General features: G+C 39.4%; 1 protein-coding gene across 1 annotated transcript in view; it reads left to right on the forward strand.

Annotated features, from left to right (window-relative positions):
* LOC144207425 (uncharacterized) overlaps window positions 1-22,145 on the forward strand; it is a 186,604-nt gene that overhangs the window by 143,024 nt on the left and 21,435 nt on the right. The window contains exon 13 of the mRNA XM_077732902.1: window positions 8,837-8,955. Within this exon, the coding sequence (XP_077589028.1) occupies window positions 8,837-8,955 (119 nt within the window). The remainder of the gene's footprint in view (window positions 1-8,836; window positions 8,956-22,145) is intronic.

Genomic DNA, 22,145 nt, shown 5'->3' on the forward strand with positions numbered 1-22,145 from the left:
TCTGGTGCAATATGTCATTAAACACAGCAAAGAAAGTGCAAGTCAGGTTTTTTATCTGTAGCTTTGTGCAAGCCTGCCTGGTGTAGAAAGATGGAGAACACCTTAGCAGCTGTGTGGCTGATAAACACTTGAATGAGGTCGACTGTAGTCACCATGGAGCCTCTCGCAGCCTGACCAGTCTGTGGTGATGAATAATAAATGAGCAGGACAGAGGCAGTTACCGTTTGGAGATGGCTTCCTGATGAATGATTACTAGCTACATTTGGTGTGTATTTGCACAGGAGATGAAAATGTCGGACGGTTGACGCATGGCTGTTGCTGTAGCACAGCCTCCGATACTTTTGTCTGCTGAGCGGGCAAGTCTTCTAATGTTATAATCAACGAGCTTGGCTGCCCATGAGAGACCACACATAAAACTGAATAATCAAAGATGGGTGTTGGTCCAGCCACACGAGAATAGGCTTCAAATAGGATGCGTTCAGTTGTTATGCTAATAAATGACTTGTCGGTCGCAGCAAAAAAATCTAATTTATGTTTGCAGTTTTGTATACTGATGTTTATTTCAAATCACATTCATTATGGAGTGGCGGTTATTAACAAAAGGATGGGAAAAAAATTGAGATGGTGGTCATAAATTATAGGCATCATATTTTAATGGAATTTCATTAATGCATCACATTCCATCTGGTTAAAGAGTACTCAGCTTTTGGCTTATGATGAAGTTACATTCATAAGGTATATTATTTTAAAGGCAACATAAGACATAAAATTAATAAAAAGTAAGACGCTAACCTGGTCATAAATATATTTATCAATATTTTCTTCCCCCCTGGCTAGTGACCAAATAGGTTGAAAACAGGCAGTATTTGGAGAAAATTGGTATTTTTGCCAAGTCAAAACTAATATTGTGAATAACTGTTGGCAAGGTACTGAGTTCTGTCTGTCTGTTCATAGAACTTTCCATGCAGCTCTTCTATTATAAATGCAGCATGTTGATGTTCACCCAATTATTACCGTGCACTAGACCAGTCAATGCCCAGAAAGAAATGTGCCAAATGGAGTTCCTGGTGGATTTTGAAGCAAACATTCCTCCTGGGCTTCTGGGTTTGGCCTCTATTTTTTTAAAAAAATGAGGCATGCTTGTCAGTGTTATAAGTTTTCTCACAACATTTGCACCCCCCTTCTACCCTCATGGACGATATGCCCTAGTCCAATGATCTTATTTCTTCATTTTTTAATTATTTTTTTGAGGTGGCTTAATCTTGTCTCGCCAGACATTGTCTGATCCACTCAGTTCTTCTTTGCTGTGTGATCATCCCACTACACAAGCTAAGATTTTTCAATATTAAAAGAAAATCACAATAAAGGATTTTTTCCCTTAATTTCTCTTTTTGTAAAATGATCTGCACTCTGTTCTCCTGATCAGAAGCATTATTAACTGAGTACAAAATCCTGATGATCCTCCCTTTTAAGGGATGCCATAATCTTTTCTGTGGTGATAAAAACAGACGGAGTTTCTTGAGTTACTCTGCACTTAGAATAGAATAGATGAGGAACAATTCCAAGACTGACAAGACACAAGGCGTCGTCAACATTGGACTCCATTCAATTCCTCCACTGAGGGCACTTGATGAAATGTTATCCTAGCCTCCTTTGCTATTCACTTTTTGGAAGACAAATTAGAAGATGGCCTTCACAGATTGCTATTTGAAAATCTGCCAATTGTTTTAGTCGATTCTGGCTTGATGGATGTGCGTTTTTACCCATCTCGACCCTTCTGCCATTTGCGGCTTGGAGAAACTGGTTCTCATGACGTCTTTGCCAATACTTTCGCCATGAGTGGTTAGAAATGAGAGTTAACACGCAGTTGACAGGTGTGCCTCACGTAGTGGTTGGTGAGTGGTTATATATTAATCTAATAGCACAATGTCTATCAATTAACAACATCCATTGGGTTGTTTTGCATTCACAAAAAGCAACTTAGCTATGGTCTCTTGAGGTTAAATCATTTTCAGGTTTTTTTTCTGGAGTGAAGCTGCATATCAATTATACTGTATCATCTTTGCACTGATATTGACGCTCAAACCAATGATTGAGGCAGGGTGTACGGGTGGAGCAAAGTGGGGTTAGATGTCGGAAGTGCCGTGCTCTTCAGGCTTTCAGGTGCAGGTCAGTGTCAGCATTTCCAAATTGACTGTGAATTCAAACAGAATGAAAAAGCGGGAGTAGAGATTAAACCTCTTATTTATCTGGGCGATACCATATACTCTCTGAACTTAGATTTTATTTTTTTTAATACGATACATCTACTGCTAAACCGAGCAGCACCCCAGGGCCACTGCAGCATGGAGGTATCACCACATAATGTAGGCTTTCTATTTGAATATCAGTCTTCATTTATCTATTTAGTCTTGATTATGCACAAGTGGAATTATTTAAGGGTGTCCTGGATTCTCCAACTCCTGCCTGCCCCACTCTTCATTTGAGATTCATCAAACATGTTTTTCTTGCTCATTGGAAGCTGTCACATGGATGCAGGCAGAAATGTGAAATATCTGGAGAGTAGCTGACGGCCTAAATCATCATCCTGTTGACTTGTAAGATGATGTTGGCCACAGGGCAAATGGCAGCACGGCTCATCTTTTCTTTTTTGGGGGAACTAAATCCGGCCAGAATCCACCACATGGACCAAACTAGGACTCTTTAAAAGGAAGCATTTATTTATTTTCAAAATGTCAGCCATACTGATTCTGATGAAAAAAAATCACGCTCTACTAAGTTGATTTACAACTTACAACCATGGTAACATAGTTTTATCTATTGAAATTAAGTTAATCTCAAACAAATATCCTTATTAAATTCAAATAAGAAATGTTTTTATTGTATTTGCTTAAACAGATTGGCTCACCATCTGTCTAGATGAAAACTTTGTTTTAAAGTTAGATAAATTAATATTGCTTCACCGCTACTTCAGCACTAAACTCTTGATTTTTGAGCCAATTTTATCTGGAGGTTGTGGCCCTAAACTATAAATAGAATTGTCATGAACTGTTGGTGGCAAACACCGAAACACACTGTTCAGGGTATTAGTGTCTTGATCAAGTACACAGCTGTGTGCCTGGAGGGGTCTTCTTGTGTGCTGTGTGTTCAGCTGGCAAGATTTTTCCCCCCAAATTGTATTGCTGGCCAATGGCTTTAACTGTGATCTTAACCTACTGCAGAGAGAAACAGTGTACATTTACTTTTCTTATTGTTAGCTAACTAGAAAATCTGGCTAAATAACGCCAAGCTTAATTTTTTAGGATTTTTTTTTTGAGGTCATATCGATAAGAAAAGATAATACCAAAGAAGCTCAGCAGTTCAATAAGACCGAGGACAAGGCAACAGTTAAAGGGAGAAATGAAGAAAACACTTGTATACTCATGCTCATCACATTACAGATCATAACACATAAAAACCAACACACTGACACTAGTTAGAACAGAAAGTGTTAGCCATGAGCAATGTGCAAATGTTTTGACTCACAGATGGCGCTTATGACATGGCATATGACAGTTTCTGCTTATGTATCCTGCAAAGTAAATTGACCAAACAGTGCCTCTACTGTTTGCCATCATGTGTTGACTCAGATTATGATCCATGTGATAGTTAACCGATATAGAGGTACATTTACCTGTTTTTTTTTTTTTGTTTTTGTTTTTTTTGCGCACTGCTCACTTCAAAATGTTATATATACATATTAGGAATGTCATGGCCAAAACCTCCTAACATGCCGAAATGTATGCAATTTTACCAAACCGATTTATGATTTTTAATGCCAAAGGAAATTGCTTTCTTTAAACCAGAAAGTTCTGTATAAGCAAAAAAGAATAGATTTGTTATTAGGGGGAAGCGAGAACATGTTCCAACTGTTCTGGGGTATACCTTCAGTATCATAAAAGGTGTATTAGAATTATGAACATGGCTTAATTGGCTGACACTCCGCTTGCTCATGATTCTATGATGGGTGTAGTGGGAACGTTAAAAAAAGAAACTTATTGGTATTGAAAGATACAAGGATGCTTTTTTGGATGCTTGCTAGATTCTGCACTAAGGACTAATAAAGCCTATTACTAACTTTATTTGGAAAATGCTTGTGGGTCTGAATTTAAATGAAAACCAATTAAAGTCACAGCTTGAAAAGGAATAGTAGTTGTTTGCATGGATTCAATGCAAGGAGTTGATTGCAGGGAAAATGCCTTGTTTGCATTAAGCATGTTTCTTAAGACATTTCGCTCTTCCTAACACAAAATTTCCCAATTGGCATTCAGATGCACACGTTCATAAATGAAAGGTGACGTTGCAACCTGTCAATTTTTTGATAATAACACGTTCAATGTAAGGAATTGGATCGGCTGGAAATGAGTTTAGGGTGTACACTGCCATGATTCCAAGGCCAGCTGAGGCTACAGCACCCCTGCAAGCGAGGATAATCTCTACAGATAATTAATAGATGGAATAGGATTTCATTTCTGTTTTCAAACTTGTTATACAACAGCCTTAACACTTTTGAATCAGCAACATATTTGCAGTGATCATTTCTGCAGCAGAGCAACCCATTCAGGCAATAAAGTGCTATAGAATGTTTACGATACACAAAAAGTGTGTGTGCGCGGGCATTTAGGGGTTGGGTGGGGGCTTGGTCGGGTGGGTATGAGCGCCTTAGTGTCTTATGAAGCCAACCAGCGACTTATCTCACTTGAACCAGCGCCTCGGGAAACCGACAGTATTTCAAAGTCCACTAAAAGGTGTTTCCAGAGGCGTAGTGAGCGAGGAATTCTTTATGAACCCCAGCTCATTGCTTACCGCACTGGCTTCTCCACTCTACTTAGGATTGGCTGTTGTTGCCCACATTATTCCAACCTCACTAGTGCAGCTTCCATCAGCATTGCTTTACAGTTTTCACAATGTGAGCGCAACACTCCCACGTCAGGAAACTGTACAGGCGACTGTACTTCTTTTGGAAAAGCTGCCATCCCACTTATATATTACTATGTAATATATGTAGCATGGAGCTTTGAAGCTGCTTGACCGCTCAGGACACTGCTGATCACTCCCCATCTACTGCTACTTCATGGAGCTGTCAGTCTAATATGGACTAATGCTAAGTGCTAGACGCCATGCGTTTGGTTCATTACATGCAGCAGCCCACTTCTAATGTGATTCTAGTGAAGCTTTAGGCAAAGTGTAAGCGTGGTGAGGGAAAGACTGCTTTCTTTTGCTCTGGCAAGAGCAATACAGAGTGAAAAAGGGGGCATGTTTTATTTTTGGAAGCCCAAAAGATGAGGCAATGGCCAAGGTAGGAGGAAAATGGAGGAGCTCTACTTTTAGAACTACTGTACTTAAACAGGGACAAAGATAATTACATGAAAGGTTTTGATAGTCGTTTCTATTGTGCAGTTGTAGGACGTTCTCACAGCTGGAATTCAATAGGCTCTTGGGTCTATAGTCATTGTAATTTTTCCCCCTCGCTTCTACATGCTGTTTTCACTGGACGCTTTGAAATGAGCAATTATTTCAAGGTAATGGTTGTTTGATCTAAATTAGCACTATGGTTATAAACAATATTGTTTCCTAATAGAATGAGCTCTATAATTTACTAATGTTAGCATATGTATTCATATTATATTTGGAATGGTCAAACATTGATTATTATTTTCTTTTCATTTTAAACCATGATGTGCAATGGGAACACTAAAATGTTTATGGGTTTGGGTAAATTTAATATAATCTTTTTTCCCCTCTTTCATTGTTACAGTAGACTATGAATACATGAATTACATATTGCATGAAAGCAGGAAAAAATAAACCATAATACCCATCATAAATATGACGTTCAATGAAAAGCATCCGTTAGTTTTGTGAGACTTTTCAAATTTTATTGTTGAATTTTCTTTGTATAAAATTGGCAGTGTGAAGGGTTGTTTGTTGACTTGACCTCAAATGTCTTCTGGTATAGTCTGGCAAATTTAATATGGATTTTGTCGCACAGAAAATAGATAAGTAGTTTCATGGTCCAAATTGTCAGTATTATTAAATACAAAGATGACGTTTTAACTGCATAAGGCAGCTGAACAGAAGCTACAGTCAACTGCATCATCCATAACTATCTTGACGTTGAAACATCTGTTAGCCCTAGACAAATAAATTTGAACCGACTTCTTTCCAAACTTTAACGCTCTACTTTTTTATTGCAAGAAAATAAGGAAACATTTCCCAATTGACATTCTAAGTTCCGATGCGTCGGACATTGAAGCTCGTGACCTTTTGGCCTCCAAGCCAAATCATTCATAAGTGATGGAGTGTCTGCATTGATTGGACCTCCGACCCCATCCACCATAATGACTCGCATCATTGAAAATAACAGCCACTAAGAATTGCAGACTTTTTTTCCGAGACTCAAATGTCCGATACTCACAAATCTATAATGAGAAGGCAAATACAATTGCAGTATTTTACGGCTATTGCGACTTAAATGTTAAATCCAAAAATCACAAATTACCATCTTATATTAAAGTTTGATTTAGTGTGATCGGGGAGCTGAGAATGTCACCTGTGTCGTTATGTGGCCTTAGCTTGTGGCGCTTAATAATTCAGCTTCCGATGTGGAAGCTTTGCATGGAGGCATCTTGTTAAACATTCATGCTCTCAGTTGTGTCCTCGCTCCCTTGAGGACATTTGACCACCAAAGCAATAACTCAAAAAGGAAAAGGCTTCTCACAGACGTTAATATCAATTTGATATCTCTTCTGTTGCCCCATGACCGATCATGTCTCCTTTCGCTTTTATACGCAATGTATGCTTTTATAATTGGTTTATATATGTTGCCAGGGTTTTCCAGTTTTTACAGTAGCACAACTATACGTCTTTTTTCTCTTCTCAATACAAGGTGTTAAAATAAACAGGATTATAAACAATTTCAGATTATAAAAAAAGAAAAAGGAGAGGAGAGTCGTGTTCAAAAATAGACAAATTATAGTCAACAACAAAAACAGCAAAGCAGACGCCGCTCATCTGGAATGCATTCTATTGATTGTGATGTGGCGAGTTGATGATTTGTTATGTTGTGCTGGAGAGCAAAAAGAAAGAAGTCAAAGTCATAATTCTTTTAACCTGTGCTTTTTTTTAACGGTTAAAGAGTTTTTAAAAGGTATTGTTGAACTCTTTCTCCTTTACTGGTGCACAGAGCGCACTCATCAATCACGCTTGCCTTGCGAACAACACAAATTAGTTCTTTTTGTGTGCTAGTGATTTATTAGAGTGACAGCTGGAAAATGCAAGATTACATTTATTTCCATCCACTTTCATATTTCCATGAAGGTCAGTGGTGTTGCCAGCAGATTTTTGTTTAAAAAGAGAAAAATAAGAGTCAAACAAAGCTGACGTTCAGGGTTGTTTTTTTTAAATTTAATGTAGGATAGAATTACAAAAAGTTTTTTTTTTTTTTTTAAAGATTGAACAGATGACATCAGGTGTATAGAATGAAAGGTAAATTCAAAAAAAATGTTCTAGTAATATGAATCTTTTTTAAATTAACATTGACCCACTGGTCAGTTTAATTACTTTCCTATTCAGACACGTTTTTGCTTCCTATGCAATTACTCCAATTGTAATTCTTAATATTGAAATGCCGAATATGATGTACTATTTGATGTGTTGGCTAGATGCATGAATGTACCTAAAATGATTGAATCTGGACCTCATATTTATATTTATGAAAATATGCTACAATTCATATCCCTTCTGTTGCTAGGCAATGCTCATCACAGTTTGTTTTAGCTTCCTGCACTTTTTGTTCTAATCGAATTGCACTAATGGAAATTTCAGCAAGTTCCACGCAATAAACGAGAATGTTAGCTTTATCTATGCTACAGATGTTCACCATGGTAACAGTCAAGGATTTTTGTATTTGTGGATCGGGTGGGGGTCAGCGAGTAGACGTAAACATATGAGACGTCACGGCGAGCAGTGAGCAAGGCGACTGATCCGTCACACGGATGACAAAAAGGATTGTCTTTTAATCTTTTGCGCTGTAGCACACATAAATTAGCCTCGGCCAAAGTAGCATCAGTCAATGATCGCTGGAGGTGGTGATTAGCAGTGGGGCACTAACATTTTGGAGGGGAGGGGGAGATAATCCCTGTCAGTCGTGACAAGACATCTACCTTCACTTCCTCAAGGTGAACGTCCTGACTTCTTCTGACAAGTTTAAATAGTTTTGATTTATGATCTCAGAAATTATAGCATTTATTGCAGAAAACAGCTGTTCTCCATTGAATTGGAAGTAACCCGTTGAAATGTTCTTCAGGGATGATGCTAGGTCCTACCAACTGACATTTTTTAGTAATACTAGTGCAATGGTATCAATAATAATGCAGTAATGTAGTGCTTATATCTGCCAATCTCTATGTATGCATGTTGTGTTTTGTTTTAAACCAAAACATTTCCATTTTGCCTTTGGCCAAATTAAAGCAAAATGCAATTTAAATACAAAGCAGCCCGAATTAGTGTTTTTTGGTCATTTTTCTCTGTTAACGAGGAAGCAAGGGCGGAAAGATTTTCCATGTTTGCTCAGTGTCATGCTTGACATTTGGTGAATGTGGGCAGTGTAAATTTCATGCTTCCAATCTTTCTTAGTTTTGCTTGATCAGATTTGTCGTTAAATGGAGGCTTTTTAAATACCATGGGTCAGTAGTTTTATTTCATCCAACTTTTCAAGTACGGAAACAGACACTGATGGAGATGGTGCAATAGTAATGTCTTCAACGACTCACTTTCATTTATGTTTTTGTTCTAGACTGGATCCCTTGTTGCAACACAACTCATCCAGCGGTGTTTATCTTTTGACGTCTCCCATATCTGTCTTTCGACAGTGACTGATGCAAGGCATGGCAACCTAACCAGGGGAATTCTAAGGTGAGCTGTACATTACTGTGTATTGCATGATGTCCTTCCCTGATTCTTCCATTTTGAGGGCACCCAGTTTAATCCTTGAAAATGAGAGCTCAATGTCTTCCACACAAATTCCAGGGGATTAATGTAATAATACAGTAGAGCTGGACAGGTAGAAGTCTGATCTTTATTTATGTCTCTCGATGAAAGGGGATTAAGGATTGTCTTGTAAAGGTTTTCCAAGTACACTACACATCCACCTGATATTGTGAGGGTGTCATTACGTGAAATAATGGAGGAGTTATTTCAACTGGAGAACTACCTGAAATCTGTCAGGCAATCGAATGACTATTACAATCAGTTTGTTGACTGGTTCACTGAACCCCATTGAAACAAATGCAGGCAGTCTGCAGGTGAGAACTTGTTTATTTGCTTGACTAAAAGAATTGGTCAACCATAAAATCTAGCATGAATCATCAGTGGTTAAAATGCTCTTGAGGAATGAATACAACCATGCACAAGTATATTCTATACATCCAATGTTCGGCGATGCAGCACTGGCATACAAGTGAGTAAGGGATTCATGAGAAACACATGATAACCGTCTCTCTATATACTAACAATAAACACTTGACCGCTTTCCGTCAATAATGAATGGCAGGTGGCATAAGGTTCTTCTCTTATTTACATGAAGTTCAAGGCTGCACTAGTTGAGAAGGAGAGCAGTGGGAGTGCTATAAGGTCTTTACATGTTGACTGCATCATTCTGAATAGAAGAGCCATTGAGTGTGCTTATGCTCATTCAGGTAGACAGCTGTGCTCACCTCCGGACCATGTTTACTTCTTCGTTTCTATGCCAGTTCCATTCATCATCCTCCAATAGGGTTGTTTTAATTGGAGTGGGTCCAGTACAGGGACATCTCTGTCACGGCAGACCATTTGAATTGCCGTGAGCTGATCCCGTTCACTTTTTGGAATGCTTTTTAATGAAGCAGCCTGGCAGTTTGAGACTGGATATGTTGCTAAAATGCTGCCGGGCTCAGAGCGGTATCAATGCACACCTCTCAGAACTAATGTCGGGCACATTAGACATTCCTCCTCTTTTGCTATCTCTTGAAAGTTTCACAAGACCTACTTTCATAACACCGTGTGTTACTTTAGAACAACTTGCCACTTTTTTTGACAAGAAATGCAGATGTTCTTTAGCCGCCGAGCGAAGCCAGAAGACATCTAATGAGCCTTTGCCATTTCCCCGCTAAACCTACCATAAAATACCCTGCATGGGAATATAGAGACCCGACTTCAATTTGTCCGGAACGAAGCTTTCGAGTGTCGGTGTAATAGACAGAGCAAGTCTGATTTTCTCAATTTGCCTTTATTAATAAATAAAGGATTACCTCGTTTGCTCAACGGAAGATTGGCTTTGAAAAGGGCTTGACGTTGTCCCTCAAGCCGTCCATATTTTCTCATATTTCTCTGCTCTGTCATATCCCTGCCTTTGCTCATTAGTGAAGCTGCTGAATTTTAACACAGGACAGACATACAGTCAAATGCAACACGTACACTGAAGTGTCAATGCATGTGAAAAGTATACATGTACATGGGTTCAGGAAGGGTACAGTATTTTTAGCCTTTTAAATATTATCAATATGTATTATTCGAGTATGTCATAGCACTCTTGTTAAACCACACGCATATTTATCGGACAAATTGTACTTTTAGGGTTTCTGTAAAAAGCTCACTCACCGTAGAGACGCCGTTTTTGGGGGATTTTTCGAAACGGTCGGTGTGCCCCATTATTTCAGGTTAGATCTTTGCATTTAATCATGTGTAGTCAGTCATCCTTCATACAAGAAAACAAAATCCTCTCGCTGGATTTTCGGTCATAAAACAATACATCCAGAAAGACGTTTTTTTTTCTATGATGTTTGTACACCAGACATTTTTCTTTAGAGTCTTGCTATATTGTATATTCAGCTTTTCCAGTAAATAACAAGCAAAGTGTCTTGCCTTTGAGAACATCATTTAAGTGCACTCGTGCATGCTGCCGCCGCCATATCCTGTCTACTACCTTTGGAAGTTTGAAATGTCAATTTTTATGTTTTCAAGCCCCATAAACAAGAAGGTGCCTCCTCTCGCATAGACATAAGGCTTGCTGCCAGTGATCTAAACCATAATGAGGCGTCAGTTGCGCAGACAACACAGGATGTTCACTTTGATAGTAAATCATGCAGAACCGTTTAAAGTTTCTCTTGTATTGATGTGCGGTGCCTCCACCGGTACTGAGGCCACAGTCACTGCTTAGAGTGAAGTGAGTGTCTGCACTCAGTCACAGCACAATTCAAGTGTGTACTTGCATGCCATGGATGGCAACAAATGATCTCCATGTTAAGAGGCTCACCGTCAATGTGGCGTTAAAAATCATTCTTCTGGGGCCTGAAGATTATCGTAAAGGGCTGAACATTAAGGGACAATATAGCCAGACAGATATATTATTCTAGTACATAAGGATGGAAGAAATGAGCACAAAGAATCCAACATAAAGTTTGTTGTTTTTCAGGTATATAGCAATTGTTTAGGGTGAGATAAATTTGTCTGGAAGAGCACTATTTTTATTTTTTATTAGCTTTGGTTAGATATGCTTTTAAGCGTTGTGTATGGGAATTATGTTAATGAGCAGATGTTTTGATTGGGCCAACAATGTCAGTGACTGGGGTTGACAAAGGTGTGTGAGGTTGCATCCGCTGGTCTCATTAAAGCTCTGTCCAATTATAGAAGAGTAATTGATCATCTGTTCGTGTACACACAAGTGCAGAAATAGAGCGACACACACACACCCTACTTTGCATGCTTGAAATCTGGTATGTAGGCAGTCCTTTCCATGTTTTATTAGCTTAGTAATAATTAGAAGACAAACACATTTGACGTTTTATCAAAACGGCATATCATTTGTAAGTACTGCATGAAAGATAGTAACTTCAATGTGCTGGTTACGGTAGAGAAAAGAAAAAAACAATCATTGTGAGATTTTGAAACTACACTAACAACTAATACAAGCCGCTACCGCTGTTGTTGTGATGTGTTAACGCCTTTGTATGATACTGTTTTGACATGTGAATCAGCAGCTGAGGTCTCATTCGTCTCCCAGTTAGTGCTCTGTCATTATATTACTTTGGTTTGGCCGCAATTTGTATGGCAACAAAGATGTCTTTCTACTTGGCCCAATATGATGAGACATGGCTTTGTGTGGGCTCATTATCAAATAAGTGCAGAGATGGAGGAGACAGACAACCTTTTTCTGTCTTGTACGAGGAGACGTTTGCCATTAAAGACTGAGCTTTAACAATGGCAAAAAAAACTGCAGTGCAGATAAAAATGAGGGATGGATGGATGGAAGAGGAGCTGTGATTGAGGCGGTATTGTTTCTTAGTGTTTATTGTGTGGCAGTTGTTTGAAACAAGTAGATTATTTAATATATTTTTACATTTTTTATGTTGAAACAAAGGAAGAAATGTGGTTGAAAAACACATCACGAGCGTCTTAAAAGAAATATTTATATGAAGTGGGAATCCTTCCTTTTATCATTGTTATTTGTTACAAGAATTGAAGCTGTGTGTAATTATTGATTTGAATGGAAGTCACTGATGAAGCAGTTTGCTCACGCTTTGCATCTCTGAGTTTTAGAGGTGGGAAGTCACCATTCTGATCCGTTTCATGCCACAGAGAGCCTTGCATCTTTTACAAAATGGGTGTCGTCTAAGGCATTTTGATGCCATCTTTACCCCCCCCCCCCCCCCATCTCACTTCGAACTTTCCTTCAGGCGCTTCTTTTTTGATTGCTTGAAGGTGAAACTTTATCTCCGCAACTATTTGCTTTCATGATATTTCTTTTCATGTTTTTTGGAGACTTTTACTACTATGTTAGTGTTGTCCATTAACAAAAATGTCAATCATAGAAATGAATGCAGGAGAGTGATGTGCCATAGTATCTTGTTATTTTTTAAGACCAAAATCAATTGGTTAGTCTGCCCAGCCTCTCAGGAAAAGATTATTCAAGCAACGTATTTCTGTAGATTTGCATAAAGTCCATAAGAGGCCTAATGTTTTTTTCCCATAGCATGACAGTTTTTACCAGGCAAAACAGTGACCAGAATACAATATCAGAAGCGATACTCCATGCTGCCGTCAGCCACCTTTATCTTTAATGGCCCCCAGAGCCATTGTGACCTCATCCCGTTTTTCAGCCTTACATTTCTTTCAGCTGCAGTTCATCATCAAGCGGGCTGATCATTGGCAGTACTTAATGATTCATGAACACGGAAACTAATGGAGTATTTTACACGTTGTAATGGAGTGAAACCATTAGAAAAAGCTGCTACTTGCTGAGCCTTTGATTAAGAGTGGAACATGGGGAGGAATATGACCATGTGACGTGTTATGTGAAGAGAAATCCACATTTGCATATTCATTTTAAATTGAAACCATACTACCGCACACGTGTTTAAAATCAATGAGATATTTTTCTCAAAAAAGGACCTTTGGAGGTCAATTGAAACTCCCGATAAGACATTTGTACGTTGCGTTTGTTGTATTGTTGTAATAGGTATTTTTCCATATGGTAATACGTATAAATATAATATGAGTAAATATGAGTCGTGCTGAAGTATAAGTCACATTTGCTCATGTTTTGCCACTCCACCCATTATGGCCCCAAATCCTTGCTACTGCCAGGAACCCCCACATATCCATTGACTGTCTTTCTGCACAGCAAACTGCACGCTACTACCTCTTGTGTGAAAAAGCCTTAACTGTCCACCTTGAAGCTTTCCAAGAACATCTGTTAAAATACAAAGGTGCTTTCTGTCAGGCTAAACCCATTACTACTCCACCCTCATCAATAAACAGCTAAGTCACCCCAGGCTGCTGTTCTCCACCATAAATCGTCAACTCCAACACCCCTGAGTTTCATCCAACTTGAGGTCCTTGTTCCTGGATTTCTTGCAGAAAGTTGATGGCATCCACCAACAACTATATAAGTGTGCCTCCCACCACAACCACTTCTGCCCACTGACACTGTTCGGACCAATTTCAGTATTGTCTTTCCTTCTACTATATGTGGATTCTCTCACAATATTGCTCCACGATTAGGTTTTCCACCTGCTCTCGTGATCCTGTGTCTTCTGCATACTGCTATAAATAGTATTATCAACCTCTCTCTTCAATGTGGCACAGATGCCATTCTTAAAAAGCCACCCTCTGATCCAGATAATCTCAACAATTACTGTCAGATTTCCTCAGAATTCTGGAAAAAAGCATTTGCCGTTCAACTCCACCAGCACGTTTTATTATAAGCCCCTTCAATCTGATTTCAGGATCCACCAAAGAACTAAAACTGTCCCTCAAAACCTCTGCAGACCTCAAAATAATAATGTTCTCATGTCAATCCTCTGCCCCCCTTTAACATATTACAGAGATAGTAATTTGAAAACACTCAACATAATCATCAAGCTAAACGATAGTATACTGTGATTGTGCCATTATTTCAAATGTATTCCATTTTATAATGAGTGAATCAGTTGGATTTTTTTTATGTATTCAAATTATTTAATTAGTTTTTGATGTAGCTCATGTTTTTGGAGATCTGGAATGGATATTGCATATTCACATTATTTTATGAAGTCAATTTAGCCATACATGTCCTACAACTCAGTCCAAGTCAGACGATATGTAATGAAATAATCATAACATACAATGGTCATGTGACATTGAAAAGTGAAATGTGGTTGATTTTTATTCTTCATTTCCTTCCCCCTAAACATTATAACGTTGAAGGTACTTGAATCTGCATGGACATGGTTGCCCCTCCTTTATTTCTGCCTTAGCCTAGTAAATTAAAATGCTGCTCCACTTCTTAAGTTTTTCAAAGATTAGAGTGAGCACATGTCCTCATCTGCTGTTTCATCCTCCCAGTTACATATCGGATGAGGGCTTAACTTCCTGAGGGTTTCCATCTTAGCCAGGATCAATAGCTGAGTGGTCGACTGCCAAGGCATCGTGAGTGCCAGGCCCGCACAAGACTGGAATCAGACTTTACAAGCCCCCCACTGGTCACCTTATCTCCATTTCCTCTATGAGACCTTGCACTACTCTTCTGACAGGTCCATTTCATGGTTTAAGTAGGTGACCGGAGTGAACTGATCCAAATGGCCCAAACAGCTCTCAGTTCATTATCAAGGGGCCTAGAATTTGAGATTATAGGTGATTACTCTCATCTAAAAAAAAAATAAAAAGGATAAATCTGTTTAATCCTTCTCTCTGGTGAGGCTGCGGAGGGCGTCCAGGGACGGGTGGCATTCATGGCGGGGCTAAAAGAAGTGTTGAGCATACGAAACGAGGAGGCATTCTGGCCTCCGCTCAAACGGGGAAGGAGGCCAGTTGGCCAGAGAACAAGAAGTGCCGCTCTGACTGGGCTGGTGGAGACTTGGCTTGGCCAAAGATCACAGTCGTCATCCGGGACCTCGACGGCCCGCCAGCTTGTTTAAAAAAGAAAAAGAAAAAAGGAGGGAGGTTGGTAGGCTGATCTAGGACACCTATTGCCCACCTTGCAAACTCTCCCCACAGAGGAAAGATAAGCTGTTATTGTACATGTTCTGTAACATTGGAGCATGATTTGCAAATGGGACGTTTATTCACGTACATGTAGTTATTTAGAGATTTGTTATTCACAAATTGCTGCGGGAAATGCACAGAAAATACCAAAGCCGAGTCTGAGCGCTTTCACAAGTGGTACTTTTCTTTGTTAATAAGTGAGTGCAGTGTTTCCCAAAGAGTGTGTCATGAGCGAGGCTCATGTACCAACTGCTGACCTGCTGACTAGCGAGTGCAAGGGAATGTACAGCCGTCTACTGTTTATTTCCAGTAAAAACACACATGTAAGGATGGATTTAGGCGGATTTTGAATTGATATGAAAATTGTCCAATGTATTGCCGCGGTATATTGTGGCATCCATTTTTTAAACCCCTTAACTCTTCCCACTCTATCCACAGTTTTACTATGACTCCATGACATTTTATCGAAATAATAATCCTATGGGTTTCTGACAGCTTCTCTGATTGGTTAGATGGTAGACACGTGTTTAGTTAGTTGTCACAGAGCACATTAAAAATGAGCTCAGGTAAAGTAGGTGTGTGACAGACACAAACATTTCTGCTTTTAAATCCTGAAGAAGGGGAAAATACACAGAAGTTGACAACAAAGCTTAATCCTGCTTTAATACTGATGCTCTGCCAAGGGATTTTCTTGTCAAAATGTGACACTTTTAAGCACCACCTGTTTCCTTCCAAGATGCACGTCACCCCCTTAAAAAAATGTGCGTATGCTACTTAACATGTTAGGGGTTTTAGTATGAATAATAACATATAAGCATTGAAAAGAATAGAGGAATGGATGCCATTGGTTGCTGAGTTAAAAAGTCACGATGCAGATGCATTTGGTGCTTGTGAGAAAGATTAAAGGAAAAAAAATGTTATGGATCATGGAGATCAGTATGACATCAATTTGATTTGAGAGCACATGTCATATATTTGCACCCTCTAACTGTAAAAGTGATTTCACATGGACTCGTCAGGGCTTCCGAAATACTCCAAAGCATTTTAATGACACTCGCCCTGTCGCCATGCAGCATTAAAGCTGATTAACATGTCGTTTATCCTGGCACGACAAGACGCTATCAAGAAGCACGGCCCACTGACAAAAGTCAGTCTCTGTTCATCTCCACCCGGAAAACAAGGTCCTTCCATCCGTGGCCCCACCTGTCATTGGAGAGAAAGAGAAACATTGCCCACCACCCCTCAGAGAGGAGGAAGAGCCCTCTGACCAAAAAGCTGTCCTCATGATTCATTCATAACATGGTTACCACTTTGCAGCATGTCAACAGCTTGTCTTTGAAGTGATAATCATAACATTGAGGGTGTCCTTGAATTTCATCTGCCCATTAAAATGCTTAATGCTTAATGGGAGATGATTTCTGTAATTCAGCGAGGAGGAGCTCTCCCAGCCTCCTGTTAGCCAATGCATGTCTAATAGATCTGTGGGGAGATACAAAAAAAATCTATTTCAGAGGAGGTAGGATTTTAGAACGTAACATTGGCTGCAATCACCTTACAAATGGAGAAAATCCAATTGAGTCAGCATGAAGACAAATGACAATGATTGTGTTACGGAGTGCAATAACTTGGTTGCACTTGTGAATCCTCACAACCAAATTTGGATCTGCAGTAGTTACAGTAAGGAATAGGTGGTATACTAGACCTACCGATATCAGTTATTTAGTTCCCTGGCCAATTTGTGGTTAGAGAAGGCTCTGGCAATGATTTCTTTTCTCTCACTGATGATTTTTTAAGAAAAATCTGGGCAAAGCCAGAGCATTGAATAAGTTCAGTTTGGTTTTTATTGCATTCCTACTTTTTGTAGATGATTTTGTTGGCATTTTCTAGCAACAAACTGCTCTGAATGGATTTTTAGTCACTCCGATTATTGTAATCAATGCTCGTAATCAAGGCAAATTGGCTGTTCTTGTTTGTTAAAGACATTTCATGTATACAAAAATATATATAGTGAGGCAGAGGCTTCTTTTTATGATGATAGTTTGAAGCCAAAATGTGAAAGCGCCTTCATCTGCATGCAAGTTGTGAAAGGCATTTTGGCAAACAGAGCTTAACCTTGTGAAAGCCTAAAACATCCTCCTTTAGCATTAAATTACTATTTTAGAGCAAAGCGGCTTGAATACCTTTAACTGGCCATATTTTTTTCTTCTATTTATTGCACAGAAAATGTTGCCAAAGCCATAAAAGAATGCTCCAAAGGGGGAGGGCTAAGTATCCCTAATGTCCACTGCGACGATCATCACACAAAGACAAATATAAAAAGAACCATGTAACCAAATATTGTTTGGTGCAGATATACATAAAAAAAGCTTTTAAGCATCAGACTAGAATCGTTTGCATAGTAATATTAATAATAATGGGCTGATAAACTACAGCTTAAAGCCCATCAAGGAAATCTGTTAATACCCGCTTTGCTTTATTTTAAGTCTGATGTAATACACTGTGTTCTTCATTATATGATTAAAAGCACACTGGGGCAGTCCAGAGCTGTGATGATGTTCCCCCCTGAGTCAAAGTAATCCAAGTGCTTGTTGTATAGGGAGACTGGCATATGTTGATGGTTGGGCATCATACTTAGAATTCCCCCCAGTGGGGTGATCATTGCAGGAAAAGCTCTTATTCAATGATAAATAGTGAGTGAACATTTTTATCTCTAGCCGGATGACTGTCTTAAGAACTGGTGCGAAATCCCAATTGCTAAATGGCATTTGACAAGATGAAATGTTCTAATTCTCAATTCCTTAGGTACCATGTCACAGACATGTAATTAGGACACCCGAGAGATCTTTAAACTGTCCTGCAACAATACATAGTCTTTTTTTCTTAAGTCACAACATATGTTTAAGGCACAGTGTCCACACGAGACATGGTGGCAAAATGTGTATTCTCAGGAAGCGTGTATGGGTGCGCCCAACAGCTGTTTGCATGAGACCGGGGGAGGGAGCATGTCAAGTAGGATGCCTTCTGCTGTCACCAGCTCCACAAGGTGTTTATTAAAAAATGTTAATAGCGTCAACCTCACGACGCACACGCATCCAGACTCAGCCCCCGTGAAGAACGCTTGGCAGCAGCCAACTGTTTCTACTTGCCAGAGAGATTTCAAATGGGTTTTAATGCCCAGCAAGATCTATTTGTGGAAAGACAGTCAGGGTCATTCGGGCACTTCTCTTATCACGTGTTGCATGGAAACTGCATCAATAAGCATCAGCACTCAATCGGGTGACTTTGGTTGAAGATTACTTGCAAATAATGCCCTTTTCAATTAACTGGGACACAAGGAATTGTGTGCTCTTCTGATTTTTGAACTAGATGCTGTGGAAATAGGCCCAGTTAAGTAGTATCTCATACTGTATAAAAGAATAGGATTTTTTTCATACCAACCCTTGTGAGCATATCTATTTTTTTTTCAATCTGACACCAGCACCACGAAAACAAAATAACACTGCGGATCATCTGACCTCATGGGATTTATTTCATATCCTCATAAGCCTTGATGAATATGGATTTACATAGTAAATGACTGGAATGTGAAAAATGATATGAATTCCATTTTGATTCTCATGCCTGTTAGAAAAGAATCTGCATACTCCGTTCCCCTGGAAAATTCTGTTTTTTTTTTTGTATACTTCCTACCACAAAGACATTTTCTTGGCCAAGCAGAAGGCTGAGTTTATGGGATTAAGTAGTTATTGTGAGTATTATTGACCCCTTTCCCTTGCGAGGGTTGCATTGCCAGTGCTCTTCTCGAGGAAAGGCGGCACGATCAGGAGCATAACTCTCATATTTTCATTCAGGAGATGAAACGAGAACATCGTTTCATCCTTTCATTTAAATAAGAAAGAATAATATAACTGTTTTGTGGGGGAGTCAAATAGTTGAATATGATAAGTCTGTTTAACACAAGAATGCGTACGGTTACTCCAAGTTACCTTCATCAAATGTTTCTATTCGTCACCTTTTGTGAATCTATAATTTGGTGTCTGAAGGCCAATGACAACAAAATATCAGCTTTAATTTGCATTCCTATTGAAGAGGCTCATCTTGGTGCTTCCATGGCAACCATGGATCAACTTCAGTAGTGGTTTGCAATATTGGTGAGCTACCTCTCGCAGATACAAAACAAACACAGAATTCTAATGTGCCAATCACCTCATACTGGAAGGCTTATCTTCCCTAATGTAAAGGTATTGACAGGTAACTTTTATGTTGGCTTCTCATGCTTTTTCATTGAATTTTGCTTAACTAACTGTAAATCAAGCAGTGTATAAAAATGTCCTGTTGCACCATGTTCAGAGTAAGAAAACCTAACAAATAATCATTTGTTCCTAAAGAACAATATATTGTATTCATATAAAATGCCATATTGCCACAGCAATACTGCATTTGTCGGTTTCTGTGAGATACGATTGGCTTCTGTGAATGATTCAAAGATCATATCATAGTATAACATATCTATCAAAATATATCTTTTTTTTTTTCTTTCAGTCCATTGGGAAATCTCCTGAATCTTCCAAAGGCCTGAAGGGCAGAAACAATAACACTATTATGTCTTTGAAAAGGGAGACAGGTGGACATTATGTCGCAGGTAGCATGGAGGCTTCATTCATTCCCGTGTATCAACTCTAGAGCTCCATTCATCAACCTGCCATTAAATAACGCCTACTGATTGTTAGGAAGGGCTCAGGGGAGGGGTAATGTGAAGGTAATACATTGCCAAAGATGATGGTTTATGTCATTATTTTCTCCTACTATACAAATTAAATTCAGTCCTGACTGTTCGGTCATGTCAGCTGATTGAAGGACAAAAATGGAGTGACTTTTCGGTTAATTGTGAGGATGTTGGCAAGCATAATCAACATCCCTGACATTCTCCCAGTGAATTGGAGATGGGTAAACATGTTGTCCAGTGACGCGTGGGTTTTATGGCAGCACAGTGGCAAGCAGGGAACCTCTTTGGACCGCCTCACTGGAACACAGGCTTTGAGGTTTTGGGTTAAATGGGATCTCTCTCTTTGAATCATTTTTGATGACCCGCTGCAGCTGTGTCTGCAGGTTGTGTTGCCTGCTTTAGAGCGTATTATGAGCCCGAGATTGAGCACAAATCGAGGCTTAGCGTGCATGCACGCGCCTGTGAAGGGCAACACGGCCATATGTGCACATACCAGCACACACAGGGTTAGCGTACCTGGGAGAGTATCATTTGGGGTTCTGTCAGGGGCAGGAAAGTAGTTAACTAAACTAAGGGGTGACAAAAGTTAGCAGTATAGGATTGTTAAGGTAGGGTATAGTTTGTAGGTGTTCTGACATTATAGCTGTGCCTTTGCATTATTTTTGCGTAGTCATTGACATAATTTTATGTACAACTGAAGAACATAATTTGTCAAGTGATAGCATCAAGGCTTCTGCAGTTAGCAGATGCAATAATAGGGTTAAGAAATATGCACAGAAAAAATCATAACCCATCCAGCCATCCATTGAAGAGTGACATTTGCCGCTTTTATTACTGCTCCCTTAAAAAGTGTTTTGAATGTGTCAAGGTTTGATGCTATTAGAAAGTAGACATGCATTTTAGTATTCTGTTTAGGAAATCAACATAAGTCCCTTCAGACATCCAAAAAAAGTTCAGTAATGTACTGGTATTCTACCCGTTTGCTCTAAGTGTAAACGCTATTTGCCGCCTAAGCTGACTTGGACATTAGGCAGTACAAGAACATATTTTTGTTTGTACCCCTGTCATCTAAAAAAAAAATATTTTGACTGTGGTGGCATAATATTTATTTATGTACAGGCAATTTGGGTAGCTATTAGCAATTTTCCTCTCAATCGGTGAGAGCAACTTCCTACTCAATCCTTTGAAATGTCTACTTTTAGCTTTTACGCTCTCCTCCCCATCCCCAACCTTTGGCTGATACTCCAAAACACATCTGCCTACCTTCACTTGAGAATTCCAAAGCAATACACATACAAAGTCGCACATACTGACACATTTCTTCTATACACATTCATATACAGACCAAGAGACCTGTAGCACCTCTATTTTCACTCACTTCCATCTCCCCACGGACCATCCGTCAGCCTTTTTTTGCCCTAGCCGCCTTGGAGTTGAGGGACCTCCGAGAGGTGGTAATGGAGGGCTGACGGAGGCCCGTCACTTTATGCACTTTCACCCCTGAGACTCTGAGTGGGAAAGTAATGGCCGAGCCTGCCAAATGTAGCAGTCACTTTTAATCAAGTGTACGGCTGTCACTCCACCTATATATTGATCCTGGCAAAATCCCCAGACGCTGTGCAATGAGACCAGTTTCTACCTTACAACAACTTTCCCCTTGCTTTTCAAACACCCCTGCGCAGTGGCATCTTGACCAAGGTAATCATAATTCAGCCGTGGCCACATGACGCCAACAGCAACAAAACCAGATGGGGTCGCGGCATCGAGCGACAATTACGTGCATTGGTCACACTCACTTTCCTTGTGATTTTTATGAGTCCAACATTTGCATAATAATTAATGAGTTTGTGCATTTTTGTGTATCCTCGCCCATGCGTGA

The sequence above is a fragment of the Stigmatopora nigra genome, chromosome 14 (genome assembly GCF_051989575.1).
Source record: "Stigmatopora nigra isolate UIUO_SnigA chromosome 14, RoL_Snig_1.1, whole genome shotgun sequence".
Taxonomy (NCBI): Eukaryota; Metazoa; Chordata; class Actinopteri; order Syngnathiformes; family Syngnathidae; genus Stigmatopora; species Stigmatopora nigra.